General features: G+C 50.5%; 1 protein-coding gene and 1 long non-coding RNA gene across 3 annotated transcripts in view; one reads left to right on the top strand and one right to left on the bottom strand.

Annotated features, from left to right (window-relative positions):
* Positions 1-14,337, top strand: part of LOC119390659 (gastrula zinc finger protein XlCGF57.1-like) — a 447,432-nt gene that overhangs the window by 267,733 nt on the left and 165,362 nt on the right. The window contains exon 4 of the mRNA XM_049415134.1: positions 5,513-6,925. Within this exon, the coding sequence (XP_049271091.1) occupies positions 5,513-6,516 (1,004 nt within the window). The 3' untranslated portion in view covers positions 6,517-6,925. The remainder of the gene's footprint in view (positions 1-5,512; positions 6,926-14,337) is intronic.
* LOC125758200 (uncharacterized) overlaps positions 1-14,337 on the bottom strand; it is a 270,696-nt gene that overhangs the window by 93,384 nt on the left and 162,975 nt on the right. For both annotated transcript variants that reach the window (XR_007415963.1, XR_007415962.1), the window contains exon 2: positions 5,632-5,715. This is a non-coding gene — a long non-coding RNA (uncharacterized LOC125758200). The remainder of the gene's footprint in view (positions 1-5,631; positions 5,716-14,337) is intronic.

Raw genomic sequence — 14,337 nt, forward strand, 5'->3', positions numbered from 1 at the left:
TACGTTTCTCTTCTTCGTGGTTCTCTTGTGTGTTTGCGCTGTAATTTTAGCCTCGGGATTCTGGTCACGGTGTAAGATGTATACAGGCGCGGCGCCAGGATTTTTTTACTGGGGGGGCACCCACGACAAGTGGGTTCCTTCAGGGAGGGCGAGAGGCTGGGAACATATGCATTGTATTTTGACTACTACGCTTGCTCTTGTGGGGGCGAAAGGGGGGCAGGCGGAAATTTTGGGGGGGCTGGAGCCCCCCCAAACCCCCCACTGGCGCCGCCCCTGGATGTATACTGTGCTTCTGGTTCAACCGTCTCGTTTCTTCCCTCCTGTGGCATAAGCCTACAAGAGCTAAAGCGTTCCCACTATCTGGCGCCACCGCGAGCCACGAGACGCTCTTCTTTTTCTCGGGCCGACTGGCCACGAGCGGCGCGGCGCTACAACCCCAAAATGGAAATCTAGCGTGCGTCGCCAGCGAAACGACGCAAACGCAGCGCGGGCAACGATGCAGCGTGGCCCACGCCTCGTATAATTTAATTTCGCCACGTGTGGCGTCTCGTGCATTTCACCCAAGGCCGCGTGCGTTTGTATTCTGCCTTTAGTAGCCTGGAGAACGACTGGCGTATGGCGTAATTGTCCAAGGCAGCGCGCTGTGGAGCGAGGAGTCCCAGTTTCGAATCCCTAGTCGCGCGCTTCGGAAATTATTGCAGAAAGGTGCAGAAAGCTTGCATTGCCTCCGATCCTGTAGGCAATGCAAATTTACGTTAGGTACAGAAAGATTTCGGAGGCGGGTGCGGGAAGAATAATACATCGACTAAGAACAGAAAGAAGACGCTTTCGCGTTCAAGTCGTCTTAGGTGAATGCATAAAAAACCCTGTGAGTTTTTTTTAGATTTCTTTTTTATCTGTAGCAAAGGCAATGCGCAGCTTTTGTCCCGTTTTTCTTGTCTTTACAGAATTTGAATGAGTTGAGCGCATACGAGGACACGGACAGAAGGAAGAGACGTACAACCAAGTATGACCAACCAACAAGCCCGCATCGCCACCCTCGTCGACTTTACAGAATGCTACGAAACTGACGGCAGGTGCTACAAATAACCATTTTTTCACAGCCAACTGTGAAAGCGGGTGGTAAGGCAACCATTAACAAAAAACTCCTGCTGCGCAGCTGTTGCCGTAGTAATCGCGACACCTGCGCGCCTCGCCGAGGAGAAGCCGCCACCGAGCCATTGCCATAGCAAACGCCACAGTTTCTTACACCGCTGCTCAGGGACAGTGATTTCAACACATTCAGAGCGGCAAGCTTTGCGCGCATTTCGGATCCGTCCGTCGCCGTCTTTTGGCTGCCGCTTCTTCCGCCAAGCACATTGGACCAATCGCCACCGCCATTGCGATTGCCGTGCTGCAGCACGACGAGCTGAGAATCAACCAGATTCGCTGTGCCAAGCTTTGCGCAACTTGGTTCAAATTTCTCGCATTTTTCAATGAAAATCTGCTACAAAATGCCCTTGGCTATTCCAATCACTGGAAGCGACTGCGCGACGCGGAGCGCTGGGGAATTCGTGATGTGATTCCCGCATCCTTCTGCGTGCAGGGCGATCTTGTTAAAGAGTTGTAAAAAAAAAAACTCGGATCCTCTTTCCCGGACCTTCAAGTCACAATCGCCGCACTACGCTGAGGTTGTGCGGAGAAGCATAGCGAGATGATGAAGGGGCTATTAATGTCTCGGGAAACGGCAAACCTTGTCCTGTAATTACACGCGCCGAGTAAGGAAGAGTACCAGCATGATCGCTGACTTCTGAAGACTACTGGTAATAATTCACAATGGTCTCTAACTTGCTGAGGCCATGAGAAGCAATAAATATACACGTGCGGCAGTTTTATTATTCTTTTGTCACATGCTAAGCATACTAGTAGCAATACCTAGCCATACTAGATAGTGCCTAGCCAACTAAGCATACCGCTTTCGCACATTTTCCAGTGATACGGATTTCTGCTCATGGGAATACTTTTGTGACCCCGCGAGATTCGCATAATCAAGATTATACTGTAGTCTACCTACATGTGGTGTGCTGAAATGAGGAAACAAGTACTGGGCCATTGGTTTGGCTCTCTGGACATTCGAAGCCCTACTCCAGTATTTCAAGGAACTCTCGGAAAGCGGAGAAATACCGGCTACCTGAAAACACTTGGGGATCACCATGGTACCCAAACCCAAGAAGCCCTTCAGCATCGAGAACCTGCGACCAATTTCCCTTACCTCGTGCGTAGGAAAACTATTCGAGCACATGGTACACAGCCGGCTAACTCCGTACCTGAATCCGAACACAATGTTCGGATTCAGGTACGGAATCCGAACACAATGTTCGGATTCAGGCAACACCTATCAACGCAAGACATCTTCCTTCTGCTAAAGGAAGACCTTATAGATTATCTGAGCACCAAAAGCAAATCTTAAATTGTAGCCATCGATATAAAGGAAGCTTTTGACGTCAGTCACGACGCTATTCTCTGCAATATTCGAACACCTGGACTGCGGGCTGTGGATATACAACTACGTGAAGAATTTCCTCACGCATCGCACGGCCACAGTGGGAATATACAACCTCCGCAGCGACACTTTCCGACTACCGGGCAGAGGTACTCCGCAGGGTTCGGTCATTTCGCCTTTGCTCTTCAACGTTGCCTTGATCAAATTACCCAGCCTCTTCGACGCTATACCAGACCTACGACATGCTTTTTATGCACACGATGTCACGTTATGCACAATGGCCACAAATACCGGAACGCAAGAAATGCGCCGCCAAGAAGCGATAGATACCATCGAGAGGTCCTTGCAAAAATGCTCCCTCCGATGCGCTCCCGAAAACTCGGAACACTTCATCCTGAAGTCCAGACCGAGAGGACGGCCAGCCGCTTAGAACGAACCCGATCCCAGCGTCACCCTCAACGGAAAGCCCATCCCAAAGGTGGAAACTTCACCGAGTGCTGGCGCTCCTCATCCACAAATATATGGGTCCGGGGCGTCCACACCCGCTCGACTACAGCGCACGCTATAGCAGCTAACGCATCTCGTCAGGAGAATGGTGAACCGTAGAAGCGGCTTTAAAGAACAAGTCACACTACGTGCGATGCAAGCTCTCCTGAGCAGTCGAATAACCTATGGCACTCCCTATCTCGCGGTGAAGAATGCAGAGGTGGAGAAGCTCAACATCATAATACGTAAGGCCACCAAAATCACTTTGGGGCTCCCATTCACGGCTTCCACTTCGAAACTTCTCAAGATGGGTGTACACAACACCTGGCAGGAACTAGGCGAAGCGCGCAAGTCTACTCAACTAGAGCGGCTAAAGCTCTCGCCTACTTGAAGATCAGTGCTTCAACGGCTGAACTACGGCGAAACTTCTGTAGCCGACACAGACACGGACCGAAAAGAAGAAGTTCCGCGAAACATCCGCGAATCTTTCTGCATTGCACGAATCCCACGCAACGTGCACCCCACGAATCAGAAGCAAGGAAGACAGGCCCGAGTCAATGTTCTACGGCGAAATCACAGCCATGATCTGGACGCCAGATATACAGACGCAGCCAAATATCGCGATAGATACGCCTACGCTTTGAGCGTTGTAGATTCTCGGTGCGTAGAGCTTGCATCTACCACATTTCGCGCCCAAGATCTAGAAACTGCAGAAGAGGCGGCAATCGCACTAGCACCCACCACGTGCTGGATGCAGCTGTCGTCCTCACAGATCCGCAAGCAGCCATCCGAAACTACACCAAACGTCGTGTGTCTGCCCAAGCACTCAAGATATTGAAGCGCCGAAGTACTTCCATGCCGTACATCTGTGTGATATGGGTTCCTGGGCACGAGGGGCTGGAGGGGAACTATAGGCGGCACACGCCGAAGCCTGCGATCGCGCCTTCCGGGCTATCCGCTCCCACTTTCCAGACGCCGGGACTGCGCCCGCGGAGTCTGAGGCCGTACCCATCACATACTCTGCAATACTTCAGCATCAAAGGCTAGAATGCAGAGAGTACCCACCACCACAGTCAAAGCTCAACAAAGAGGACAGCACCATACTGAGAAGACTTCAGAGCAACACTTACACCCACGTTATACTAATGCACAGACTGTACCCAACGTTACACGACTATATCTGCCTAATTTGCGGCATACCTGACAACTTGGCCCACATGATCCTCGTGTGCCCGTACAATATACAGACAGACACAACGCCTTCGCCGAATGCCGGTAACGCCGACCAAGAAAACGGGGATATTATCGAAACGTGGGAGGCCAAGCTCGCCTCGGAGGACCTGGACCAAGAACGATGTGTCGCCGCCAGGACCAAAGAGGCAGCGAAGGCCAGAGGGTTCCTGGAATGAGGAGACCTCCCACCTAGGGGTAGATGCCGGACGAGCACCGCGATACCGTTTCGTGCAATAAACGCTTATTCCTCCTCCTCTGAAAATTCGTAACCAATATGCCGCCGCATCAGAATACCACAGCTGTTCAAATCTATATTTCCTGCCATGTTATAGTGTTCATATTTGTATTGCCATATCGATGCATAGCGCGTGTCTTTTGAAACAAATAACTATTTGCGTGAAATTACTGAAAAAGTAGTCACTGAAATACAACACTAGCAATGTAATTGATTAAGAACGTCTAACATTCAAGCCTGATTGGATCCAATGGTAAAAATATGTGCGGGCGTACTGTGTTGTTTGTGCTCGCTATGGCAGAGGTCTGTGCGCTGTTGCATATGTTTCAGCTCCTTCTAATTAGCAAACAAAAAACTGCAAGCTTTGAATATTGCGAGAAGGTCATTGCAACGGCCTCTTCCTGAAAATTATTTACCATTTTACACCAATGTTGCAGGCTAATCCATTATGAACTTGTTATTGTGATGGTGATGGGACCATGTCCAGAGTGCGACTTCGGAATGGCTATTTTAAGCTTACGGTACAGCCTATTTACTTTTTGCACTGTTAGTCTGTTAAAATTGGGAAGAAAATAATGCAATTTATTCCAACATTTAAATTTCAATCATCAGCGTAAAGAAATTCTGGTTGTCCTAAGAAGCATTCGTTCAGAGCATGTATTATGTACTTTTGTTTTTACATATTTGCCTGTCCTGAAAGAAACAGTTTTGCAGTTCACGCAATTCTCGGTAGTCGCACTTTGATTTGAGATTGGAAGATGTAAATAATGATCCGTAAGTGAGTGTAAGTTACTAAAGCATTATCTGGTGATTAAATGACATTGCATTACCTGGTATCATTATGCTTTCATTGAAGCATAGCACTCATGTGCTGCAAGATGGGAGCTTTGGTGAAATGTGCTGGGCCGGTGCACTGTTGCCATAACAGTAGCTTTGGTTTGCGTGAGAAAAGGTGATCATCTACTTCACTTACATGTGGAGCAACCGTTCTGTATTGCCTGCTGCAGCAGTCTAGTTCCACATAGTACATGACATATAATTTGCATTGCCTTTGCGTGCTCTCGTTGGCTTTGCAGGTGCCTTGCCTTTTGCGTCCCTGGAGTCGTCTTCTTCATTGGCGCCTGTACGCGGTCGACTGCATTCCTGCCAGCAGTGCACCTATGTGACACGAAATACGGCACAGTTGACGAGACACCTTGGGAAACACATGGGCGAGCGCCCCTTCCAGTGCCGCATGTGTCCAGCTACATACACTGAGGAATCCAAGCTGGTGGCTCACCTGCCCACTCACGCAGGAGAGCGTCCCTTTTCCTGTGTCCACTGCAACGCATCCTTTTCGCGGAAAGATTCCCTCAATATCCACATGCGCAGGCACACAGCAGAGCGTCCCTTTTCCTGTACCCACTGCAATGCCTCCTTTTTGCAGAAATACGACCTCGTGAGACACATGCGCACGCACACAGGAGAGCGTCCCTTTTCCTGTGTCCACTGCAATGCATCCTATTTGCTGAAATACCACCTCGTGAGACACATGCGCACGCACACAGGAGAGCGTCCCTTTTCATGTGTCCACTGCAATGCAGCCTTTGCGCGGACAGACTATTTGAATTTGCACATGCGCTCTCACACAGCAGAGCGTCCCTTTTCCTGTACCCACTGCAGTGCCTCCTTTTTGCAGAAATACTACCTCGTGAGACACATGCGCACGCACACAGGAGAGCGTCCTTTTTCCTGTGTCCACTGCAATGCATCCTATTTGCACAAATGCCACCTGGTGGCGCACATGCGCATTCACACAGGAGAACGTCCCTTCTCCTGTGTGCACTGCGACGCAACTTTTGTGGAGAAAAAGAACCTCGTGAGACACATGCGCACGCACTCTGGAGAGCGTCCCTTTTCCTGTGTACACTGCAATGCATCCTATTTGCAGAAATGCCACCTCGTGGCGCACATGCGCATTCACACAGGAGAACGTCCCTTCTCCTGTGTACACTGCAACGCAACTTTTGTGCAGAAAAAGAACCTCGTGAGACACATGCGCACGCACTCTGGAGAGCGTCCCGTTTCCTGTGTCCGTTGAAATGCCTCGTTTGTGATGAAAGGCTACCCCGTTCAGCACATGCGCATTCACACAGGAGAACGTCCCTTCTCCTGTGTACACTGCAACGCAAGTTTTGTGCAGAAAAAGAACCTCGTGAGACACATGCGCACGCACTCTGGAGAGCGTCCTTTTTCCTGTGTCCATTGAAATGCCTGATTTGGGATGAAAGGCTGCCCGTTCAGCACATGAGCACTCACACACGGGAGCGTCGCTTCATCTTTGTGCACTGCAATGCGTCCTTTTCGCGAAAAACCGGCCTCGTTGTGCACATCCGCAGTCATACAGGAGAGCGTCCCCACTCATGCGTTCTCTGCAATGTATCTTTTTCACAAAAATACCAGCTGACGAACCACATGTCCCGTCGTCATGAAAGCAAGAAGCCATAAAGGTGTTGGGCCTCTGGGCTCAGAGTGAAAGGTCATTCATTGGTTACGTCTAAAACGTCAGTGTTATCAACAGCAATGCTCTACTAATCGAGAAAATAAAGTAAGTGTATCTAGGGGGCCCCGATCGCAGCGTTCCCTCGTCGCTTCGTGGCAACGATGGCATTAAGGCGCCTAAGTGTAGCACACAATACGCGCCACCAGTGGGGCATCTTGGAATGAGCCCGATGACGTCAAGAGTCCTGAGTACAAGTAATCGCTGTTAATCAAAATAGCTATCAAAATAAAACACGTAATAAAATACTGCTTGTGCGTTACTGTCTGATTCGGCAAAAACAACATGGCGTTACCATGGAGGACGGCGCGGCTGGTCCAGAAGTTCCGTTATCTCCGGGCTGCACTCCACTGACACATGTCGCGTCTCGGTGATAGTTTCAAGCTTGCGTGGTCGCATCTCGAGGGTAATTTCATTATCGCACATCGCTATGTGGGCTTTGCTAGCTCTCCAGACTCGAGCTAACTGCAATTTATAAAAAATGCCACGTCCATGTAATGCCTTCGGGTGCTCGCAACGTGTACGCCACTTGACCCAGAGCAGCTGCAGCAACGAAGTCGACGACTTTCCAATGGGCGCTACGCAGGGAGCTCCTACGCTCGAAATTTCTAGCTGCCGCACTTCTGCGAGAGTGGGATGAACAACAAAAAATTACTTGCGTGCTCGCTGTATTTTCGTGCCGAGGATTACTAAACCGACTGTAACGTAAGCAAGTGTTGTACCCGCCCTTTAAGTACTGTTTTCCCGCAGCGCTCTTCCGTCGGTCATGTAAGAATACTCTGCGCCCATGTAAGAGAAATGAAAGAATGAAGAAATCCTTTCAAGGTTAGAAAAAAGTAAAACTGTTAATAGCAATAACATTTATCATTCTCGTGGATGTTTTCGTGAACGGGAACGACTCATTTGGCCTGAAAGCCAAATCAGTCGTCAGGCGCCTTCTGGACGACCCCTCGGAGAGAATGGATATTGGTCCTACATGGCTCACACAAGTAAGGCTGCGCGCACAGATGGATTGATCGCGTCGCTTTTCACCGCACCAGCGGCGTAAATAGAGGCTCTCCGAACGGCGCCAGCACATATATTCGCCTGCAGATACCGTATTCCAGAACTCCGGATCGCATGCAGTTTCCCGACACTGCACAGCAGTATCCAAATATCATGCGCTTCGTTTTTAAGTATTCCATCCGCGGGGCTTGCACTAGTGACAAGCTGAGCCGTTTTTTTACTACGTTTTCAGGTGCAGGGTATCGGGCATCATGCGTCTGGGATGGCGATGTCGCATTGTCGCCGCCGCTACCAGTGGCGCACCGACGGGGGGGGAGGGGGTTTCGGGGGTTGTAACCCCCCCCCTGAGGCCGACCAACCCCCCCCCCCCTGTAACTGCCCCGCTGTCCTTCTCACCGGTAGTCCAAGGTTCATATCCAGAGGTGTCCTGAGGTCGACTTTTCCTGACTGGCTCTAGAAATGTGTTGTATTCACTCATCTACTCCTATAGGAGTGCTCTATGGCGTGCTCTATGGCTCTGCGTTCCTAAATTTCCAGGGAAGCAGCTTTCCAATAATAATATCTGGGGTTTAACGTCCCAAAACCACGATATGATTATGAGGGACGCCGTAGTGAAGGGCTCCTGAAATTTTGAACCCCTGGGGTTCTTTAACGTGCACCTAAATCTAAATACACGGGCCTCAATCATATTTTCGCCTCCATCGAAAATGCAGCTGCCGCGGCCGGGATTCGATCCCGCGACCTTCGGGTCAGCAGTCGAGCGCCATAACTTATCACTAGACCACCTTAGCGGGGCGCAGCTTTCCAAGAAAAAATATGCTTTCACGGGTTGTCAGTCTGGCCCCTTTTTTATTTGCTTGCCCCTTTGATTACTGCAATAGAGCATATGCCACGGCAAATATAAGAATGGAACACATCGAGGGACGAGCTCTCATTTCACTCCAGCCGCAACCAAAAATATTTCTCAGATACGTCTAAACGACTGTTTTTCGATCGTCAAGAGATCCTACGTCATAATTTTTCTCTCTCATATAAATTTCATTGAACGAGAATTCAATTCGCCCTTGAAACATAAGACTCTCGGCCGTGTTTGGATGTTCCCGTAGCCTGAAAATAAAACTCTGCAAAAACACCTACACAAGTCGATATCTTCGGTTTTCTTCAGACTCCCCCAAAAAGCGGAATATATTAGTCTTAGACATTAATACGAAGAGCCGGAACATACTGCAGCGCACAACGTGAAAAAACAAAAGAAAAACAGATGATATATTCAAGAAACTCACCAAGAACAGCTACGGAAAGTCATTTATTCAGAAAGCAGTTCACTTCCAAAAACACGACGCAAGCTGATAAATCCAGCAACACCCCCCCCCCCTCTTTTCCAATCAACACCACCACAGAAATGCATCAGTCTCTACTATCCGAGTAGTGATCGAAACCATCGCTCCCAATGACCGGCCGCCGAAAGAGAAAATTCAAGACACCAGCTGAACCGAGAACCTGAAAGAAAGGCGGGAACCAATTTTGCAAGAGATCGCAACTCATAGCCGAAGATTCTGAGGACGCGGACCGCCGAATCGATTTTCCTGAAACAACAGTTTTCGCAGTTGAAACCAACTACCGGAAATGAATCCTGACATATGTTAACGACCCAAACAACGTGAACAGCGCTCAATGCAACCTACCCCTTGTGTACAGCACACAAAAAAAGAAAGAAAAAAAGAGAGAGAGAGGCATCTGCGTACCCACTTCGACGCGTCCGTCTAAAAAGCTCCCCACCCCCTTCACTGTTCAACTCATGCCTTCCGGTCAAGCCCTTGCACTGCTCTGTTCTTTTGCCGACAAGCACCGCCGCCGCCTGAAGCACCCTTCCATACCCGCCGAACAAGAAAAGAAGCCCTATTCATGTGTGTCCTTTCCTCAAACTCCAAAGAGGGAACCGCATGGTTTCTGAAACGCGGGACAATGCTCACTCAAATTTTAAAGATAAGAAGGCGTCGTCGGCATCTGATCCATCCGCCAAGCTTCGACGCACGTGTTTTCTATTTTCTTCGGGGCTGCTGGTGAATGGTACCGTCTGTCGCTTAATGGCTGCAACGGAGTTGTCGCGCATTTTTTTTTCTGAACCTCGTTGACAGCGGACGAACGGGACGTGTTAGTGCGGCAAGAAGAAAGGCCACCTCGCAAGCGGCTCGTTCATCAAAGCGACCGCGAACCCACGGAGGCTGTTTCTGAGCAAGCCTTGGAGCAACTAGTGTGTGCGTCGCCAGCCATTGTCGCAGCATGGCACGCACACAGTGACTCTAAGCATGCCATGCGGAGTCCGGCCGTTGCAAAGATGGGAGGAGCAAGAAGCCGTGGCAGAAGGAGTAAATGTTTTTAACGACGTCTGGTAAGAAAAAAAGAACCTTGGGAAAGTGCGGAAGGTCTGTTGGGGCGGCACGTTTCCTTTTTCTCAGTAAACGTCTCTCGCCCTCTCTTTTTACCACTTCTTTTTTGCATGTACATCGGACGGAAACTACAAAGTTTGATGTGCACACATGCGTGCACGTTCAGTTTGCTTGCTAGAACTTGTTGCTGTGTGTGCTGCGTGAATCTGAAGCCCTCTCTCGAAGCGCCAGTCGAACGAGGCTATGGTCGAACACATCCTCACCTACTACCCAAAAAGGATTTCGTGTTCATATTCAAGCGACGCAGCAACAACATCGGAATGCCCGATTACGTCCATAGAGGAACCGGTAACTCAGCAGATATCGTCGTCTCATGCGTCCATTAACCAGTCAATTTTTACTAAGGATGGTTCAGCCGCCGAACCTATATGCGCCGGAGTGACCTGGGAATCTACGCTGGAAAGTCAGTAAGTGCGGCTCTAATGCAGTTTATCCGTGAGCTGAGAATTGTGCTGTACGTGTGCTGCATTGAACTGTACATGCTATTTATAATCAATACTATGTAGTTTATAAGTAATATTTATGGTGCGCTTTGAAATTTATAGTTTGGCGAGACTCCAAGGAAGCGTAGGAAATTATCAGCTGCAGCGTTTTTTAAGAGTTGAAGTTGCCATGCATGCGGGCTTATTCGTATGGCATTTTCTTGTTACACTGGTAGTGCAAATACACGGGACACAAGAAACGCACACGAAAACACACACACGGCGCTGGGTGTCTTCATGTGCCCTTTCTTGCGTCCTGTTTGTATGCGCTACCTACCATAGTAATAAAGTTTTAACATCATTGCGCGACCGCCAGCCAGCCGACATGTCGGTTCAATTTGTAGTTTATTTTCTACGTGCACTGCTCCACTGAACGGTTTTTTGGCCTTGTCAAGTTATTTCAAGACCTTTCTGTAAAACGCTGAATAATCATCATCATAATTCATATTATTATTATTATTATTATTATTATTATTTGGTATTTTATTTGTTGTCGCATTACTCCAGCTGAAGCAAGCAAATGTCATATTATGCAATGTGCTTGCCCCCCCAGCACTCCTGTAATCTTGTCAGAAGTTCAACCCCCCCCCCCCTGAGAGAAATCCTGAGTGCGCTAATGGCCGCTACCGAAGAAGAAGAACAACTTTATTAATGCGCACAGGTAATCCTGGTGCAGATGGGTGGAGCCCCTATTCCAGGGCCCCACTGGCTTCTGCGGCTCGCCGGGCCTGGTCGAGGGTTGCCAGCTGGCTTCCCAAGTCCAGATCGGAGAGTCACGCCTCCCACGTCCAGTTTGCTAGTGAGCCTTTGACTAGCGGCGAGACGGCGCCTGTAGGGCGCATCTGGCATTCGTATGTGATGTGGCGGAGTGTTGGTGTGTCTTCACACCAAGGGCATTTATTTTCGTGTCTGTCGGGGTACATCTTGTGTAGTCTTTGCAAGTGAGGAAATATTTTTGTCTGTAGGCGGCAATCTCTCGCCTGGCCCCTTTTGAGCTTGGGATGGGGAGGAGCCTTGGATCTTCGTCCGAATCTCTGAAACTCCAGTATTTCTCGTGGTGTGCCGGGTGTGGGGCGTTCGTTGGGGCGGAGTGCTCCGCGGCTCGGCCTGTCATACCTCGAGCCAGGCGGTCCACCCGTTCGCTGCCGTCCACTCCGGCATGTGCTGGGCACCAGGTTATTCCGAGGTCCTGTGTGAGGGTCGGTCCCAGGATGCGTAGGACACTGGCTGGCAAGACTCCCCGCAGGTATAGGCGGCATGCGTCCTGTGAGTCTGTAAGTATATATGCCGATTGTTTCTTGGCTTCGGCGGCTCGTATGGCCAGGGCGACAGCCGCGGCTTCCGCCGTTGCAATGGATGAGGTGCGTACAGATGCAGCCGCGGCCGTGCGCTCCCCATTTGTCGCGACCGCAGCGAAAGCGGGGCTCGGTGTTGCTGTGCGCGGGTACAGACTTGCGTCCGCAAAATACGTGTCTGGGTCGTCCTGCCTTTTCAGCAGAGCTGTCGCCCTAGCTCGTCTTCGTTTTGCGTGGTCTGTAGGGTGCATGTTGCGCGGAATGGGGTCTACATGTAGCCGTGTTCGCAGTGCGTGTGGTAGCATTTCAGTCTCGTCCCCGCAAAACTGCGGCGCCAGGGGGTAGTGTAGGCGTCTCAACACACAACGTCCCTGGGGCGTCGCGTTGAGTCGCTCTCGCTGAGCGATAGTCGTGGCTGCGGCGAGTTCTTCGTAGGTGTTGTGCATCCCTAGCTCCAGTAGGCGCTCCGTGCTGGTGCTCTCTAGAAGGCCGAGCGCCGCCTTGCAGGCGATTCGGATCAGTTTGTCCACCTGGTCAGTCTCGGTGCGGCGCGTGGCTTGAAAGGGTAGCGCGTAAGTTATGCGACTAATGACGAAGGCTTGCACCAATCGCAAGGTGTCCGCCTCCGTCATTCCCTCTTTGCCACGCGCGATTCTGTTGAGTGCGGAGATGCTGCGTACCGTGCGCTTGAGTTTGGAGAGCGCGATGCAGACGCTGCCCGTTTCTTGTACGTGCATCCCGAGAACCCGAATATTTGGTGTCCTCTTGATGGGTTCGCCATCGAGAAATAGTTGTAGGGCCGGTGCTCTATTCACCTGAGTGTGCTTGGGTCTGACGTGTAGGTAGGCCGACTTGGAAGGGGCACATTTCATGCCTGCTTCTTTCGCAAAGGCCTGGACCATGTCAATGGCCCTTTGGAGGGTGTCCTGCCGGTCGCCATACGAGCCTCGAGTGGCCCAGAGCGTGATCTCATCCGCGTATATGGGACATCCTAGATATGATGTTTCTCCAGTTGTAGTGCTAGTTTGCGTAGGCCGATATTAAATAGTAGCGGTGATAGTATCGAGCCTTGAGGGGTGCCTCGTCCCGGTAGGTCGTACGGGAGTGAGCGTGTCGTACCGATTCCAACGCAGGCGGAGCGGTTGCTCAAGAAGTCTTGCACGTAGCAATATATTCTGCCTCCACACCCGGCGTCTTCGAGCCCCTCAGAATGGTGGAGTGTGAGATAGTGTCAAATGCTTTTTGAATGTCGAGTGCGAGCAAGATTCTGTCCGGACTTCCCGGTGGTGGGTTCAGGACTTCGTCTTTCAGCAGTAGGAAAACGTCTTGAGCCGATACTCCTCTCCTGAAGCCGAACATTGTGTACGGAAGCAGGTCTTTTTGCTCTATGTAGGTCTCTAATCTGTTGAGGACTACTCGCTCGAAAAGTTTGCCCAGGCATGATGTGAGCCATATGGGCCGTAGTTGTAGTTCACGCGGTTTACCCGGCTTCGGTATTAGAACTATGTTCGCCGTTTTCCAATCGAAGGGTAGTCTACCGTTGGGTTTCCATACCATGTCGTTAAAGAAGTCGGTTAGCTGTTGGATGGTCGCATCACTCAGGTTGCGCAGCATTGCGTTGGTAACCCGATCAGGGCCTGGTGCCGTGTTCTTCTTGGAAGTCTGAGTAGCGGCAGAGAGTTCTGCGAAAGTGATGGGGGCATCAAGATCTCCGTTTTCTTGGCCGCGATAGTCTCTGGGGCAGGTTGAGGGTGTCTGTGCTTCTCCGGTGTAAGTGTCCTTAAGCAGTTGGATAAGCTCATCTTCCGTACCTGCGTATTCTCCGATGAGTTTCCACATGACGTTATTTGTTTCCGTGTGCGTGCTGGTTGGATCTAGCATGCAACGAAGAATAGCCCAGGTCTTTTTGGTACTAAGGGTGCCTCGTAGGGAGTCGCAGAAATTTCGCCAGTTGTTATTGAGCTCTCTGGCATAGGCGTTTGCTTCTTCTGCCAAATGGGCTATCCGGCGACGCAGTTTGTTGTTGCGTCTTTGGCGCTTCCAACGCATTACTAGACTTCTGCGGGCCTCCCAGAGGTGTGCCAGGTGGTTGTCTACCGCCGGAGTATCCGGTGTGGTGTGATACTCCTT

This window comes from Rhipicephalus sanguineus, chromosome 4 (assembly GCF_013339695.2).
Source record: "Rhipicephalus sanguineus isolate Rsan-2018 chromosome 4, BIME_Rsan_1.4, whole genome shotgun sequence".
NCBI classification, from domain to species: Eukaryota; Metazoa; Arthropoda; class Arachnida; order Ixodida; family Ixodidae; genus Rhipicephalus; species Rhipicephalus sanguineus.